The sequence below is a fragment of the Vigna umbellata genome, chromosome 8 (assembly GCF_029865625.1).
Source record: "Vigna umbellata cultivar VRB3 chromosome 8, Vumbellata_1.0, whole genome shotgun sequence".
Lineage (NCBI taxonomy): Eukaryota > Viridiplantae > Streptophyta > Magnoliopsida > Fabales > Fabaceae > Vigna > Vigna umbellata.
Window position 1 is genome coordinate 44,955,401 of NC_142172.1, and position 15,422 is coordinate 44,970,822.

Below are 15,422 nucleotides of genomic sequence, written 5' to 3' on the forward strand. Positions count from 1 at the left end.
GCCATTATTGCCCAACAGATTGATTGTGATAAGTTGTCAACCTTGCGCATGTACAAATTGTTGAACTTTTTTTTAAACGATCACCTTATACACTTGAGAGTTGAGAGGAAGATACCAATCATACCGTTCTTCTTGGCCTACCAAGAACCTCTCTTATCAAATGACGCTGATGTTAATTGACTGCGAGAGATAAAAATCAGAGCAAGGCGGTTTGAGACAGAACTACCCCAAGTTTGACTATTCTGAAAAATATCTGTAACCTTTGGAAGTAATTTTCATTTGGGTGAACCGTTTGAGAAATCAAATTACGAGATTTGAGATTCACAGAGCAGTAGTTGCCGTTCTAGTTTCTTAACCCTTTTGCTAATGTTGTTTATTTATTAATTCTTCTCCTTCACTTATCTTTCTCCTGTGTTTGGTGCATGTTGAATGAATAAGAATCGATTTCTGGGTACCCATATATAAACATTTCTTTGCACCTTCAATGACTTCAGTCTGAAATTTTAATTTAGTTAATATTGCCTAGGCCATGTTTGTGATAATGCTTTCTCTCTTTCTTTTTTGCTTTTTTCGGTCTTCCTCTGTATCTCAACATAAAAATATGTTATTCATGCAATCTGTTTCTTGAGAATATTTTTTTTAATGATTTTTTATTTAAATTATTTTTAAGAACTTTTTGTTTTTAGTGTGTTGTGATGCTAACATGACTTGGAACTTGGAAGTGAGGTCTTTACTTCATGACCGCATGCTAGGTAATTTCTTATGCTATCGCTGTGGCATATATATATATATATATATATATATATATATATATATATATATATATATATATATATATATATATATATATATATATATATATATATTTTAAGATCAGGTGTGGTAAAGAAGATGATTGAGATTACACTTCATATGTTGGGGAATTGTTGCTATGATGAAATCTGTTTGTCTGGCTGTTAAAGCTACAAAATTAAATGTCTTTTCCAATCAGAAAATGCTTACTTATGTCAAGTGACCAAACTAGACTAATAGCAAAACAAAGGGCAAAATAACCATAAGAAGAATTATGGAGTTTTTGATGACAACTAAGACAACAAGCTTATGAATCGAAGTCACTTGCATAATCAGTCAGGTAGATGAAAACATGCCGAAATCAGTCAACATAAACAAAACAATAAACCATGTAGAAAGGTGCTTCTGAGTTCAAGGGGGCAGCATCTGAACATGATTCATGAACTAATTTGATTAAACTAGTCAGTGTAACTAAAATATTTTATTAAGGTCGCTGTTGCATATTATATTTTATTCTTGCTGACATGGACCATATGTTTTCCTCAGCAGAAAGAATATTGAACCTGCAGTCTCACATGCAAATTTAATTCTAAACAAGAAAGACACTTTGATTTATAAATACCACATCCCCTATAAAAGTATCTGCGTGAAACCTCAAAACCTTTATCAAATACCATTTAGAAAAGGTTACATCCTTTACACCAAATTCTGCGAACCATGGAAAAGTTACGTTATGCGTGTTCCCTAATAAATATCTTCCATAGACATGATGTGTTCTGCAAGTATAATTGGTTTGTTATTGAGTTCTATACAAAAAATACAATTGCATTATAACTCACGGCAGTGTTTCTGTTACATGTGTGGAGAGGCTGTAAAAGGTACTTCCCTTGGGAGGAAGAAGCTTCATGCTCCCAGACAGTGATCTTACCCAGCTAGGTTTAGCTGTATAATGAAAAGTAATATAGCCAAATGAGGAAACCCATTAATATATCATGTGATTAGTCACATGATATGTATTGGCATGTGATGGAAAGATTGTGGAAATGTCAGAAGTATGGGATTTGATTAAGGATCACATGATAAGCTCCTTTCATTCCATGTTCTACCCCACTACACAACAAAGAACATGGCAGAGGTTAAATAACCCATGCATCATTCTTCTACTTCCTCTTCAATTCCCTGAATCTGATTCTTTCACACAGCTATTGAGTGTTATTGCTAAAAAAACCTTGAATGCTTTTCTTCATTGTCTCATAGTCTTCACTTGTCACCAACAAACAAATAGAAAAGATTGATCCACTTCAGATACATCACTATACTTCCCTTCTTTTATCTTAGACACAAACTACAACGCCTTGCTATTTTCCTATGGGATAGTTCCAAGCACCAGAGCTCCGTTCTTTCTACCTGTCTTCGATTGTTGTGTTTACACTAGACTCTGCCATGAAAACCACTCAACGTGTGGGCCTATTTGTCTTGATTCTCGCACACTTCTTCATTTGCTCTATAGTTGCAATCACTGATGAAACTAGAAGTAATTGGATTCGCAGTTGTCCGCCACGGAAGCTGCTAGCTCGTGCCTCCTCTTGCTCTGCAAGTATAGAAAAATTGAAAATAGAGTATGAGGCCACTCAGAGACCAGTAACCACAAGTTTAAGGAAGAATCCTCCAAGCAACTCAAATCCAACCCATAACAAGTGACTTTTATCTCGTTTGTGTGTGGAGATCTCAATGGGAAGGAGAAATTAAGTATAATTCATCTCTTTCTTCATTTTTGCAGTTTGTCCAGCTGGTTGTTGAATAGGTAGGAAAGCTGGTTTTGCAATCAGAAACACAATTTTTTAGTTGTTTGGACTTTATTGTATTTTATTTTCGTTTTTTACTGTGAAAAAGAGTTCTCAGTTGATGTATACGGAACTTTTTATGTAGCATTGCTTTGAACTTATGTTCTATTAGATTTGATCACTGGTTGGTAGCAGGTTTCTGACAAACGGTATATTTTTTATTTAGAGATTACTGAAAAGAAGGTCCGTTGGTTTTATTGTGGAAAATATCAGAATTTTAACCTTTCTTTGATGGATCAATCTAACCTTAGTTTCCGACTTTAGAGTACTGATTCTGACAATCATCCTTTAACAATCTTATCTTGCAAATGGCCCACAAATACTACCCTTTTGAGATTGTTCTCACCTGATCCACTCTTGCCCATGGCTGCCGTATAACATCAGCATATGAACTGCCACCTACAACAATTCCTAATGCCCAAATTCATCACAAATTGCAAGAAAATATCTCTCTTAATGTTCTAAGTTGAAAATATCTCTCTTAATGTTCTAAGTTGAAAATATCTCACAAATTACAACTTTTTTTTATCAGCACAAATTACAACAACTTAACTAACTACTTATGTTACTAATTTACCAGGTAAATCAATCATGATGCTGACGACCATTATATTACAATCTTATTTTATTAATACATTTTCACATGAATGGTTTCAAGGGATAAATCTCTCTTTACACTCAGATTCAACTTTCTAGGGGAGTGGATTCGAGGATGTGTGACAGTTACATCATAATCTCCATGGTGCAGTGAAATATCTACGATTCCTCTGCCATCTGCTGTGGCAATGTTAGGCCCAGTCCCCCACTCCCGAATGAGCTTGTCCACAACGTCTCCAGCAGGAGTATTTTTGAAATTCTCATCCGCCAGAGTAGTGGCATTGAAACCAGCTTGTGCTGGACCAGAAAACATTATAATCCCATCAACACCAGGATGAGAGTACGCCTCTCTCAGTACTTCTTCCAAATACTCTGCCTATTCAGCAAACCAGAATGAGCAAAGTAAAGATAGTGCAGTCAGTCACCATGCTGGTACACTGAAATTTCTTTCTTTTTCTATTTTTTAATAGATAAAAAGATAAAAGTTTATCCCTTTTGCTTTTAGGGGTCTTTGAGAAGAACTAAAGGAAATAATTTGATGAGTAATTTCCATACTGTATCAGAAAAAAAAAAATATACTGATTCAGCAGAAACTGTTATAGCTATCACTTTTAAGGTACTTGTTAAAAATACCAGCAAACTTACAGTACACACATGACGTTGTGTGATTTAGTGAAAATATAGGACTGTTTTGCTTACACCGGCTGATAGTGTATTCTGATTTATCAAAATACACCTTTTGTTTAATTTATTTTAATAAACTTTATAACCAACTCTACACCATGACTTAATGTGTAATGTTACAAGGTAAAGTTGGTTCATGAAGGAGAAATTCATAAAAATATTTTTTGAAGTTAAGGAAATACCTGACTTGGTTGTGGATCCACACTGACTTCTGTGAGCCACATTGGAAGTCCAGTTGTAGCAAGAAGATCAAGAGATGACCTCATGTAAGCAAGGTTTGGCTGGCCACTTGCAAAATGGCCTTGCAACCCTATTGCTGCTGACATTCCAGCAACTCCTGGAAACGACAGAATCTCCTTAATTTTCTTTATATAGTTGACAGGGCTGGAGGCCTCATCCCCACTATATTCAATGGTGTTATACTCATTCAGGAACATTTTTGGCGTTGAATCAAGCTCGTAAGCTGTTGCATATGCTTCTGCAGAGGCGTTTTGGCCGAGTTTGTCCTCAAAGAAGTGGAAGTGGAGATTCTCATTCATCACATCCCATGCAATCAGTTGTCCTTTGTATCTTGAAACCACAGATTCCATTCTTTTTGCTGCTGCTTTTTTCAAATCCTCAGGTGATAGGGTCTTGACCCATTCAAGCTGATATTTTGGATCGTCCCAGAAAATGTTATGGCCTCTCACAGAAATGCCATTCTCTTTGGAAAATTTCAGCATGGCATCTGCGACAGTATAGTTTTCCACGCCTTGCTCTTTCTCTGTACTGTACCACTTCATCTCATTAGTGAAGGTTGCGAATTTGAACCTAGACACAAACCAATTCTGGTAGTCTTTGTTTGTGAGGATGTAATGGTTCATTCCACATCCAAATGGGAAGTTCAACTTTACTGGTGTGGCGATGACTGTAGCTCCTTTCAATGCTGTTTCATTTACACGGGTTATTTGGAATCTCACTCTCCTCTTACGTACCTGCATGTTTTATATCAAGACGTAACTTTTGTTTCCTTGTACGAATTAGGTTCAAATACTTTCTGGTTCTTATGTTAATTTTAGTTTGAATTTGGTCCCAAGTTCAAAGATTTATACTTTGATCAAGTAACACACATGACAATTTGTGACAGCTTACATGGATGTTTGTTAAGTCAATCAACTTAGCGTTGTTAGTATGGTAAATTGACAAAAAATTATTTAGTCCCACACACACATTTTCAGAGACCAGGGTAAATTTAGAAGATCAAAGAGAAAATAAAAAGTAAGACAACAAAAAAGAAATGTATTTTATAGTCTACTATTTACTGCCACTGATTTTGTCTATGCTACTGATTTTGTCTATGCAATTTGGTTTGCTACTGCTGTCATACTCTTAATAATGACCATATGCTTGACTAACAATTGGTGAATTTCATTTTAGTAGTGGTATTAAAATAAATGCAATGGTTCTTTCCCTAATGTTAGAAGTCCCAGGTTAACTAAAAATAAGTGGGTACAAACCCGTTTTGTAAGATTGAGTTTGATTTAAATTTCACGACTTTGTGAAGAGGGTGGGATTTGCTTATAAGCTTACCCTCTCAATGTTGGCATCTTGTTGTGATCTCCACTGCTTTTTCGTGAATGGTTGTAACGAGACATTGTCAGCCCATATTTCCACAGTTGAGTTTTTGCTCTACAGGGTTCAACAAATTTTAGCTAACGAAACATATATCAAAATACACACAAAATGAAGTTATCTCACGCAATTCACAAACTTATAATTCCTTTAATTTTACATGCATTTTATTCCCACAAATTGGTGCCCTGTAGTATTACTTCAGTTGAATTTTGAGGAAACATGTAAACTAAGACAAGATGAAAATAGGCAGGTATAATTATGTTTTTGGTTGTTGTTGATATCTATCTTGATTTTCATTTTGGTCCCAGTAACGGTTTTCTCGCTGAAAGAATGGTAGGTATAAATCCAGAATGTGTTTCACCTCAAAAAGAATTTCAACAGGGCTTGAAAAGTTTGCAGCTATGCCACCTTTTAGAAGGGTCCAGCATCCATGTTTTGCTATCACCTGGCCACCTCGTACCAGTTCATTTTCTTTTGTTCTGAACATCACTGACACCGTGTCACTTCCTTCACTCACCTGAAACCAAGCTGAATATGGAGAAAGGAGAAAAACGATCATTCAAAATGTTTCAGAAAAGTGGTGCATCCATGTCAAAACATTCCTTAAATGAATCTTAGTGAAAGAGATGTGATATAAGCAAACAATGGAGAAAGTGAAGCTACCAGAAAAGGTGTATAGCATGCCTTTCTGAAGTTGGACCTTCTGAGAGAAACTATCCAACTGTTGTGTTCTGTTGTGAGCAACAATGAATCTATTGCCTTCATTCGATATCTGTTCCTTGATTGACCCTTTTCCAAACACTTTCCAACTATCTATGTTGTGATCAAATTCTGGATTTACTATAATTCCTCCTCCATACTGCGCTCTCTCAGGTTCTACTAAACACTGCATATTTTCAAGTTAAAGGCAACACAAGTAAGTTTGTGTACTAACCGCTGACAGAAGCTACCACATAGCCAAATCTAGTCTGGTTTAAGCTATAATTTATAAAATGAATTTGTTAAAATGACATAGAAAACATCTTTTTCATCTCAGAAAGAAAGCTCTAGCGTGAACTTTCCAGATTATAGTAAATGAAACCATTGGTGAGGAAACGTTATTACCTTTGTGGTAGCAGAATAATCATAAGACAAAGTATGGACGCCAAGCCCTGCACATGTTGAGAATATATATTAGAAATGGTATGAGAGAATGAATAAGTGTCTGGCATTGACAGAGAGGGAATGAAGGCACGGATAGAAACCTAATATCAGTAAAAGGCAAATGGTAATGAACAAAAAGTCGCAGCCTTTCATCTTTACACTGATCAAAGAAGTATAAATTTCAAGTTAGTATCAGGGGTATATATTGCAGCAGAAAACCGTGTAATACATAAAGAACTTCCCCTGGTACTGCAAAAGAAAACAAAAGAAAAGAAAAACCTCTCTTACACAATGCACCTTTTACCGGTTATAATAATTAAGTAGAGCTAAATGCATTACTTGTGAGTCAGAAAATCGCCTTATCTATGTTTTCCTTGTTTTTATTTTGTATTGTGTACTGTTTCTAAGCAATTTGTTGCATAGAAAAGGCTGATTTAATTGTATGAGTCTAATCAAATCAAAGTAGTTTATCAGTTGATCTACATTTTGTCTTTTGTTCAAAGAATCTATTATTGTCTTTTTTATATTTTCGAATAGATGTTAAAATTATGTTCCAAAATATCCATTTCAGAACAAAAAAGTGCTGAAAGTAAATTTTTTGGATGTAAAAACCAACCATCAATTAACTTACTGAATAAAACAACGATCCAAATCTCAGTGACCGTTATATATGAAGACGCGTAATACAATACAACACATTCAAAAGGCTAAATTAGCTGACAAAAACAGTAAAATCTGAAATGTAATAATTTTCATAGTTTTTGTGGATGTAATATTTTCATTTTATCATACACTTGTTCTGTTTATCTCTTATTTTGTTACGTAATTTGTTATATAAATAAATCTGACAGTGTATAAAGAGGGTGGAACTGGAAATTAGGAGGGAGGGAACAGCAAAAAGAAAAGCAAGATTAGCAGAGGGCAGGAGAGGCGGTGAACAGCAAATAGCAGCCTCTGCACCAACTTTTTCACTTCACCAATCAAACAAACCCTTCATTTAGTGTTCATTTTTTATTTATGTTTAATCAAAGAAGCATTTCCTTTATTTTAGGATGCAACATCATTTTTATCTTCTAAAATATGTTATCACTTGTAAATAAATCTCTAAGTTTAACTGTTTATAATAATAATAAATTATCATTTTTTTCATTTTTGGACTAAACAGTGACACTAATATACTACTTTACGAACCAAAAAATTAATAAAGATATAATTTTATGTAAACAAATAAAATGAAGACAACTATCACATGGGAAAGTAATTTAAAGATATATAGATATAAATCATAACATGATAACTGCAGTAAAAATAACGGAAATGATGTTTTGTCGTGGCACTGCTATGCGAATCTTGTCATAAAATTAGTAGAGCAGTCCAATAATTTTACAAAACTAAAGGTTGATTTTAGCTTCAAATACAATGAAAGGTACAAATTAAATAAGAAATATATATAATTCGGTTGAAAGCACATACATGAATAATTCGAATTATGGACTCCAATGATGTCCCGTGAATCATCTTCGGCTCTATGCTACAACTTACAAAGAATACTTCATGACTAATATAAAATAAAAATAAGTCAGATATATAAAAATGGAAGAAAGGTAGAAATGGGTTATGAATTTGATTGTATTATAATTTTATTTTGTGTGTTATCTTGTACAAATGGTATAAATGATAATTGATTATTGATATGTATTATTAAACTCTTACATTTATGAAGTTTGTTCTATTTCTTGTTAATAAAATAAAATATTCATTACTAAATATTTGGCATGTAGCGTAAAATGTTTATCATTAAAAGTTAATCGAATCGTGAATAAAATCATTTTTTTATTTTATAAACCTAAAAGAGCACTAGAATGGTTTTTATTTTTTTATGAACACTTAGAAATATTAAAGTGGCATCTGAAGAGGAATGCATCTTCATGCTTAAATATAGTTTTATCACGTACACAAAATTAGTTAGTTACTGTGGGAATCATCAGCCACATATATAGTGGTGCATTACATGTATATATAGTGTTTCATAAAGATTGGTTAAAAAAATTTAAATTCCATGAACTGTTGTGCCATCTTAATCCAAATAATAAACTACTGTTAAGTGTGTTACAACTCATTTTTGCCACCGAAATGAAAGATTCATGAATATTTTTAAGTTTTCTTGACTTATGACTATATATATTTTTTGGTTTGCATGCAACTTACAGAGGGCTATAGTGTATTGGATTCAATAAAGGCTACTTAGGTATGAGGAGTAATGAAATCACTACTACTAAACATAAAAGATGGAAAACCACTCACCCGTTAAGCATTAAACTTAAATATTATAGTATTTTTTTTTTATATTTTTGTAGATTTAATCAATGTAATATAGTTATTTAGATTGGTAATATCTCGGAGTAGTTGTTCAAATAATATTACTTTATAAATAAATGTGAGATAAAATATTAAATAAGTATTAAGTTGTTTACATGAATAAAGTCTTACATTTTAGACATATTTTATAGTTACTTAGTATTAATTCGGAATGACAAGAGTACATAGTGAACCTTGACAGAAAAGTTAATTACATTATTTTATTCCATGAGTATAAATTCATAATTATCTTTATTATCGTATTTAACGATTATGAAATTTTTGCATCATTTTGATTGATAATGGGTATACAAATATCCACTTTCATATTCTTTTAATATCAATTAATTAACTTTCATAAGAAATTATAAAAAATTTGACATTATCGAATATTCAATATTTAGAAAGAAACAATGATTAGAAAAAAGTAAAATAATTATATAAAATATTAAATAACTAACCATTGTAAAAAAGAAAAACAAAACACAAGAAGCACAAAAGAAACAATATGATAAACTAATGTGTAAAAGAATTATTCTAAGACAATTAAATCATATCAAATATAAGCTAAGCATGAATTAAATACAATAAATCATATAGATATATACAAAAATTAATACTAGACTCGATTATCGGGATACATGGCCTTGATATCAAAACTTACTAAAGGTGTGCACCTGTGATAGTTTATAAGCACGGTAGAGTCTAGCCTCTATGGGTTACACTTGACCACACACAAGGTTAATCTCTTTCGTGTCTATGATCAAACAATGACCATAGACTAAGACCTTATGCTACTCTTCATTGTATAATACATTATACTCTTACCGAATCACAATGTCAATACATACACTAAAGTCATCACCACAAATAATTTCTCTTTGAAAATCCTTCAACACCATCACCATAGGTGTCCATAACCATATCATATCCTTAATTAGAAATAAACAATATTATAATCATATATCACTTCCATCATAGATCTATATGAAACAACCAAAGAAGGAAACAAATCCAATTATACAAATTTGCGCTCATATGTGTTGCTAAGTGTCACTCTTTTTTCAAAGAGGGGCGCTCAGAGATAATACTAACGTTCAACGTTATTCTTTTTGCAAAAATTTGTGTTAACAACACTTTCTGTCACTTTGCGTCTTGGAGCTAAAATGCTTCTGACCTACAATACAATGATAACACTCAGTAGTCTTATTGTCACTCAACACCAAAACATTCAGGACACTCAACGGCTGGAACTAAAATGCTCCCAGACTTATACAATGAAACTAATGCCCAATATCAATACCGTTCAACGATGTATCAAAATAATAACATAAAATTATGGAGAATATACAAAAAATTTATATTTTTGAAAAGATAAAAAGAAATTAGTTATAAATTTATTATAAACCTTTCTAAGAAACTTTATCATTGATCATTCACTTAACAATTATATCTTTAATATAGCGAAATCACTTTTTACAAACATACTTATCTCAACCATGTTTTTCATTAATAGTGTTGATGAAATGGAGTTTTTTGTATTAAGCTTAGTGTTTTACTAACATAATCCTAACAAAAGTTGTAAGATGGAAATAATTATCGTAAATTCACCCTTGACCACAGGAGAACTCTCTACACTCTCCAAAAGCACGTACTCCTTTCTCCCTCCAATTTTATTTTTTTTTTTTGCTTTTCTGCTTTCTTTTTCTATCGGATATTTTCGTTTCATTATTTGTCTCCTTAGCGTCCTCAAAAATGGTACCAGGTAACATGTTTCTCCACAGACTAATTCCACAAAGCAAAGAAATAGAAGATGAATATGAATGTGCTGAGGCATGCACTATTGTTAATTTTATGCAGTAAACACTAGCTTAACAACTAACATACTTAATTCTTCTTATAAAACTAACATATATATATCAATAATTTTAAATCTATTAACTTAACTTATTTTTTAAATTTTGAATATTTTTTTTACACTTTTTAAATTTTACTTGATAAAGCATTTCACACACACAGATATTAAACTTCCAACTTTTATCATTAATAGAATAATTTTATTTGAATTTTATATATTTATACAATTCATGCGAAGTTCTAAGTCTACTCATTATTAATATAGGATGTGATGAAATTACCAAAGTGTTAAGGTTTAATTAACGACTATTATTCTGTGATTTAAATTATGTTGTGTATTCTACTAACCAAAAAAAAGACTCAACAAGATAATATATGTATATGATTTATTTCAAACTAAAATTAAAAAAAAAAATAACTATATTTGTTCAAGTAATAATATCTTCAATATGCGATAAACAAATTTGATGTTTGAGGTGGGTAGTGTGTTCAATGACGATTGTGAGATCTAAAATGAATCACTTTTACTATATTTGAAACTGAAACATGGTTAGCCCTAATCCTAATCCTTTCCAATTTTCGACAGAAAAAAACCTAATGTCTCATCGAGACTCTGATTCCAAGCGTCGCCACTCCAAGTTCGATCAAGAACCAAGGTGCTCTCTCTTCTCACTCCGATTTCAATTCCCATTCCCATTTTCAACCTAATAACAATTGTCTGCTTTTCACTTGAACCTAACATTTCACGTAGTGCATTGGGTTAACTGTTCCAATATCGCAATTCCATGTTTTTTTTTTCGATTACACTGGGGTTGGCTTAATTTTAAATGCATTGCTTACAGTTATGGGGAAAATACTTAGATGGTTTCGTTTTTTAATGTTGTTTTTGGGGTTGTGGGTTGTAGTCCCAAGAGATATAGAAGGGATGGTAGACAAGAAAGAGAAAGGGACAGGAACAGAGTAACCTCTGATGGTGGAGATAAGAGAAACCCGCCGCCACCACATCATTCTAGGCGAGAACCTTTCGATGCTTCTGCTCCCAAGAAATCAAATTCAAATGATCATGGACAGCCATCCAAACATTCGTCTCAGCCATCAAGATCTCGCTCTTATTACCAGGTCACAAATGCATGAGCCATTTCTATTTCTCAGGGCACCGAGTTATGATACTAATTGTGCTCAAATTTCTATGATGAATTTTATCTTGTTTATATTCTGTTTAAGTCCCTTCTTGAGTTCCTGGTAAGTGTGTCAAGCCAAAAGGGATTTGTAGGAAATAAAAGAAAAAATAAATGTATCATTCCCCTGCTCTGTTTAAGCGGTTAAACTATTTACTTTCTCCCAATAATTGTTCTGATTTTGAGTTGTACTCTCTAATCACGATCAGGAAGTTGTAAGTCTTGCTCTCTACTCAAATTTTTTTTTGTCGTAATTTACCTATGCCAACAAAATTTCTCTGATGTTAAAAATAGGTACTAAACCTAATATCAGTAATTACTTGTTTCATAATATAATATTTCTTTCCCAGGAGTCAAATCCCCTAGTTTTTCTTTTTGTAATTTACGAATGCTAAAAAATTTCTTTGATGTTAAAAATAGGTACTAAACTTATCTCAGTGGTGAGTGTTTCATAGGATACTATTTCTTTCCCAGGAGCAAAATCCCCTGAATATTATACCCAGGAATGTCATTCCCATGAAATGTTTGGTTAGTATTTAGTCATTTTAGAAAAAAAATTATATTTGTTAATGTTATACACGACCTAGTTAAGTCATTCCCCGTGATTTAGTTGTGAACTTGAGTTCACAGTCATTGCATATGGCCTTGGATTGCAATTGCACAGAATCAGTTGTATTGTGGCGCTAGTAAATGGTTTGTATTGTTTTGGGAAAGGAAGGTGCAGGGAGAAAAACGTGATAGACTAATTGTTACTCTGTTTCACGCCATTAGCTGTCTGGTACGACTTGTGAGCGATTTCATTTGCTTGGCCTTGCAATTGTAATGAAAATTATTGGCCATGACCTTTATCTCGATATTTAACCAATACAACTTGTCCCGACTTGCAAATTATTCAATATTGATAGATGGGATCGGTACATGGTATTGTTATTCGAGGTGAAATGTGAACTAGAAATGTTATCAAAAGAAAACAAGTGGTACTTTCTTTTTAGTTTAAACGTTGTATGACTGGGTAGTTTATACTTGCATAGTTGTTGTCCGACCTGTATGATATCAAATCATTTGCTTTCCCACACTTATTCAAAATGACAGAGTTGAGATTGAGAGAGGGAGATAAGGAAACATGATAAATAGGGTAGTCCTAGACATAATATAATCATGATAAATAAGGTAACTAGACAAAATATATTACTGATAAACAAGGTAAATATCCTAACAAGTTCTTATTCTTACCACTAAGAAGTTGCTATATTTATCTACTTTTGCCTCTTACTTTTTTGCTATATCGAAAAGGAAATGTCTCAATTATCATTTTCAAGATGACATGAGATTCATTTGATTAATAGGTTTAAAATTCCTTGTATATGATTAACTGTTATTCAGTATATGCAAACTATTTTTCTGGGCTGATGTAGCGGATTCTGGTTCAGTCCCATGCCTTCAAGTGCCACCATATATAACCATCTTAGGCTTGCCTATGCTTGTTGTATAACAGCATGAAGAACGGGGTAGTACTGGGCAGGCTGGTCGAAGCAATGGACAAAGGGAAGCTGGTGGTAAGCTTACTTCGGCTTTATTGTGCATGAATGATATTTAGATTGACTCAATACACTGAAATGAAGCATAAAATATTCTTTCATTGCATGCAGGAAAAGTCTTTACTCAGGGTAAAGACGATAATGAAAGGTTGGAGACAGGTCAGAGTAGAGAGCAAACAAATATGAAATCTCAGGTGAAACTGAATGATAATTTGCAGAAAAGAGATGGTTTTGCCGAAAGAAAAGACGATCTACCCCCTACTATGAGGAAACGACGAGCATTCAGGGAGAAGAAGATTCCTGTGGATTCAGCAGATGCTAATCCAGCTCCAATGGTAGCAGTAAAGTCAAGCCATACAGACCATTTTATGGAAAGGAATGAAAGGAAGGAGGAAAGAAGCAGCAATCCTCATCATCTGGATAGACCCGAGAAACAAATTACAGAGGGCAGAGCACTCAATAAGAGTGAAGCAAGGAGGGATGGTTTTCCGTCAAGAGTAAGGTTTGGGGGCAGTGGAGGCGACAATAATTACAGGGGAAGAGATAAACTTAATGGAAGACAAGTTAATCGACCCGTTAAGTCGCGAGTAGACAAGTGGAAACATGATTTGTATCAAGAGGTTAACAAGGATCCTGTTCCTAAGAATGAGGATGATCAGATTGCTAAGTTAGAAGCACTCTTGGCTTCGTAACGGAAGCCGTATTTGCTAAGCCTCTATTCTTTTTTGTCTTAAAAAAAATCAAGTCGTGGCTTTTCGGACAATTTCCAGAGGTGCTTGATTATTGGGCATCAGAGCAATATGCAACCTACAAGCTCGGATTACCTGTTTTTGTTTTAACTTCAATTTACTTTTTTGGTAAGAGAACAATATCTAGAGTGAGACTCTTTTTGTTTATGACATCTCGTCTACCTATTTCACATTTGCTACTGTGTGAGGAGGATTACATGTTCGTGAACTGTAAAGTGTTTTCTTTTATCACTATTAACTACGTACCCAAAGTTTTCCAACTAGAAACAAGAAGACAACGAATTTCACAAAACAACGTAACGCCAGTTATGGCCAGAATTATACTTATCACCACATTTGCAAGCGTTTCATTTTGATCTATCTTAATACGTGGCGAAACTGTATTGTTAACGAGAAATGATCGTAGACAACCGGACTTTTCTAAACTTCCGATTTATTAATTTATATATTAATATCACTATTAAAGGTAAACTTAAACACATACATATATATATATATATATATATATATATATATATATATATATATATATATATATATGTATGTATGTATATATGTGACAGTAATTTTTAAATAAATTGTCTTAACAGTCATGAGTTTCACTAATGATCTAACTAAGTTATCATGTGGTAAGAAGTTAAGTGTGGAGTGCTTGCACACCATAGCATTGTAGATATACAAACTTAAGTTGTGATGAACTTATCATGATTCATTATTTTTAGGTTCATTTATACATATAAACACTGATTTAAATAAGATGCTAGTCTATAGTGAATCATATTTAATGAGTCTTCATGATAACTTTAATTGATATTTTATTTGTTAAATGATTTTAATGAATTTTGTATATTGGTGTTTGGATGAAATTAAATTTTTTTAATTTGATAATCATAATATATTTTTATGTATATTTCATTACCTTAAAAGTTTATGTCAATAACATTTTGTTATTTGTTTTGCAAAATGTGATAAATAAATTATTCTGGGTATCGGATCATATATACATAAATATTTAGGTGGAGTAAAAAGTCTAAAAAAGAGTAGAATACTTTTTATTTATTATTTTAA

General features: G+C 32.8%; 2 protein-coding genes across 2 annotated transcripts; one reads left to right on the forward strand and one right to left on the reverse strand.

The window, feature by feature from the left end:
- Positions 1 to 1,564: 1,564 nt before the first annotated feature.
- On the reverse strand, positions 1,565 to 6,965 carry LOC124831403 (endo-1,4-beta-xylanase 5-like). Its single transcript, XM_047305387.2, has 7 exons — positions 6,776 to 6,965; positions 6,636 to 6,682; positions 6,195 to 6,417; positions 5,893 to 6,059; positions 5,487 to 5,585; positions 4,100 to 4,891; positions 1,565 to 3,609 (listed from the first exon to the last, which is right to left on the reverse strand). The coding sequence occupies exons 1-7, from the start codon at positions 6,825 to 6,827 to the stop codon at positions 3,265 to 3,267; spliced, it is 1,725 nt and encodes a 574-aa protein (XP_047161343.1). The 5' UTR covers positions 6,828 to 6,965; the 3' UTR covers positions 1,565 to 3,264.
- Positions 6,966 to 11,369: 4,404 nt separating this feature from the next.
- Positions 11,370 to 14,526, forward strand: LOC124831404 (uncharacterized). Its single transcript, XM_047305388.2, has 4 exons — positions 11,370 to 11,545; positions 11,795 to 12,008; positions 13,563 to 13,623; positions 13,717 to 14,526. The coding sequence occupies exons 1-4, from the start codon at positions 11,436 to 11,438 to the stop codon at positions 14,295 to 14,297; spliced, it is 966 nt and encodes a 321-aa protein (XP_047161344.1). The 5' UTR covers positions 11,370 to 11,435; the 3' UTR covers positions 14,298 to 14,526.
- The last annotated feature ends 896 nt before the right edge of the window (positions 14,527 to 15,422 follow it).

Excerpts from the sequence above, each read along its gene's own strand:
- LOC124831404 (XM_047305388.2), top strand. The coding sequence starts at position 11,436 with ATGGTTAGCCCTAATCCTAATCCTTTCCAATTTTCGACAGAAAAAAAC. Across the intron at positions 11,546-11,794 it reads AAGTTCGATCAAGAACCAAG|TCCCAAGAGATATAGAAGGG; the intron begins GTGCTCTCTCTT and ends TGTGGGTTGTAG. Across the intron at positions 13,624-13,716 it reads TGGACAAAGGGAAGCTGGTG|GAAAAGTCTTTACTCAGGGT; the intron begins GTAAGCTTACTT and ends CATTGCATGCAG.
- LOC124831403 (XM_047305387.2), bottom strand. The coding sequence starts at position 6,827 with ATGAAAGGCTGCGACTTTTTGTTCATTACCATTTGCCTTTTACTGATA. Across the intron at positions 6,418-6,635 it reads ATTATTCTGCTACCACAAAG|TGTTTAGTAGAACCTGAGAG; the intron begins GTAATAACGTTT and ends GAAAATATGCAG. Across the intron at positions 3,610-4,099 it reads TGGATCCACAACCAAGTCAG|GCAGAGTATTTGGAAGAAGT; the intron begins GTATTTCCTTAA and ends TTTGCTGAATAG.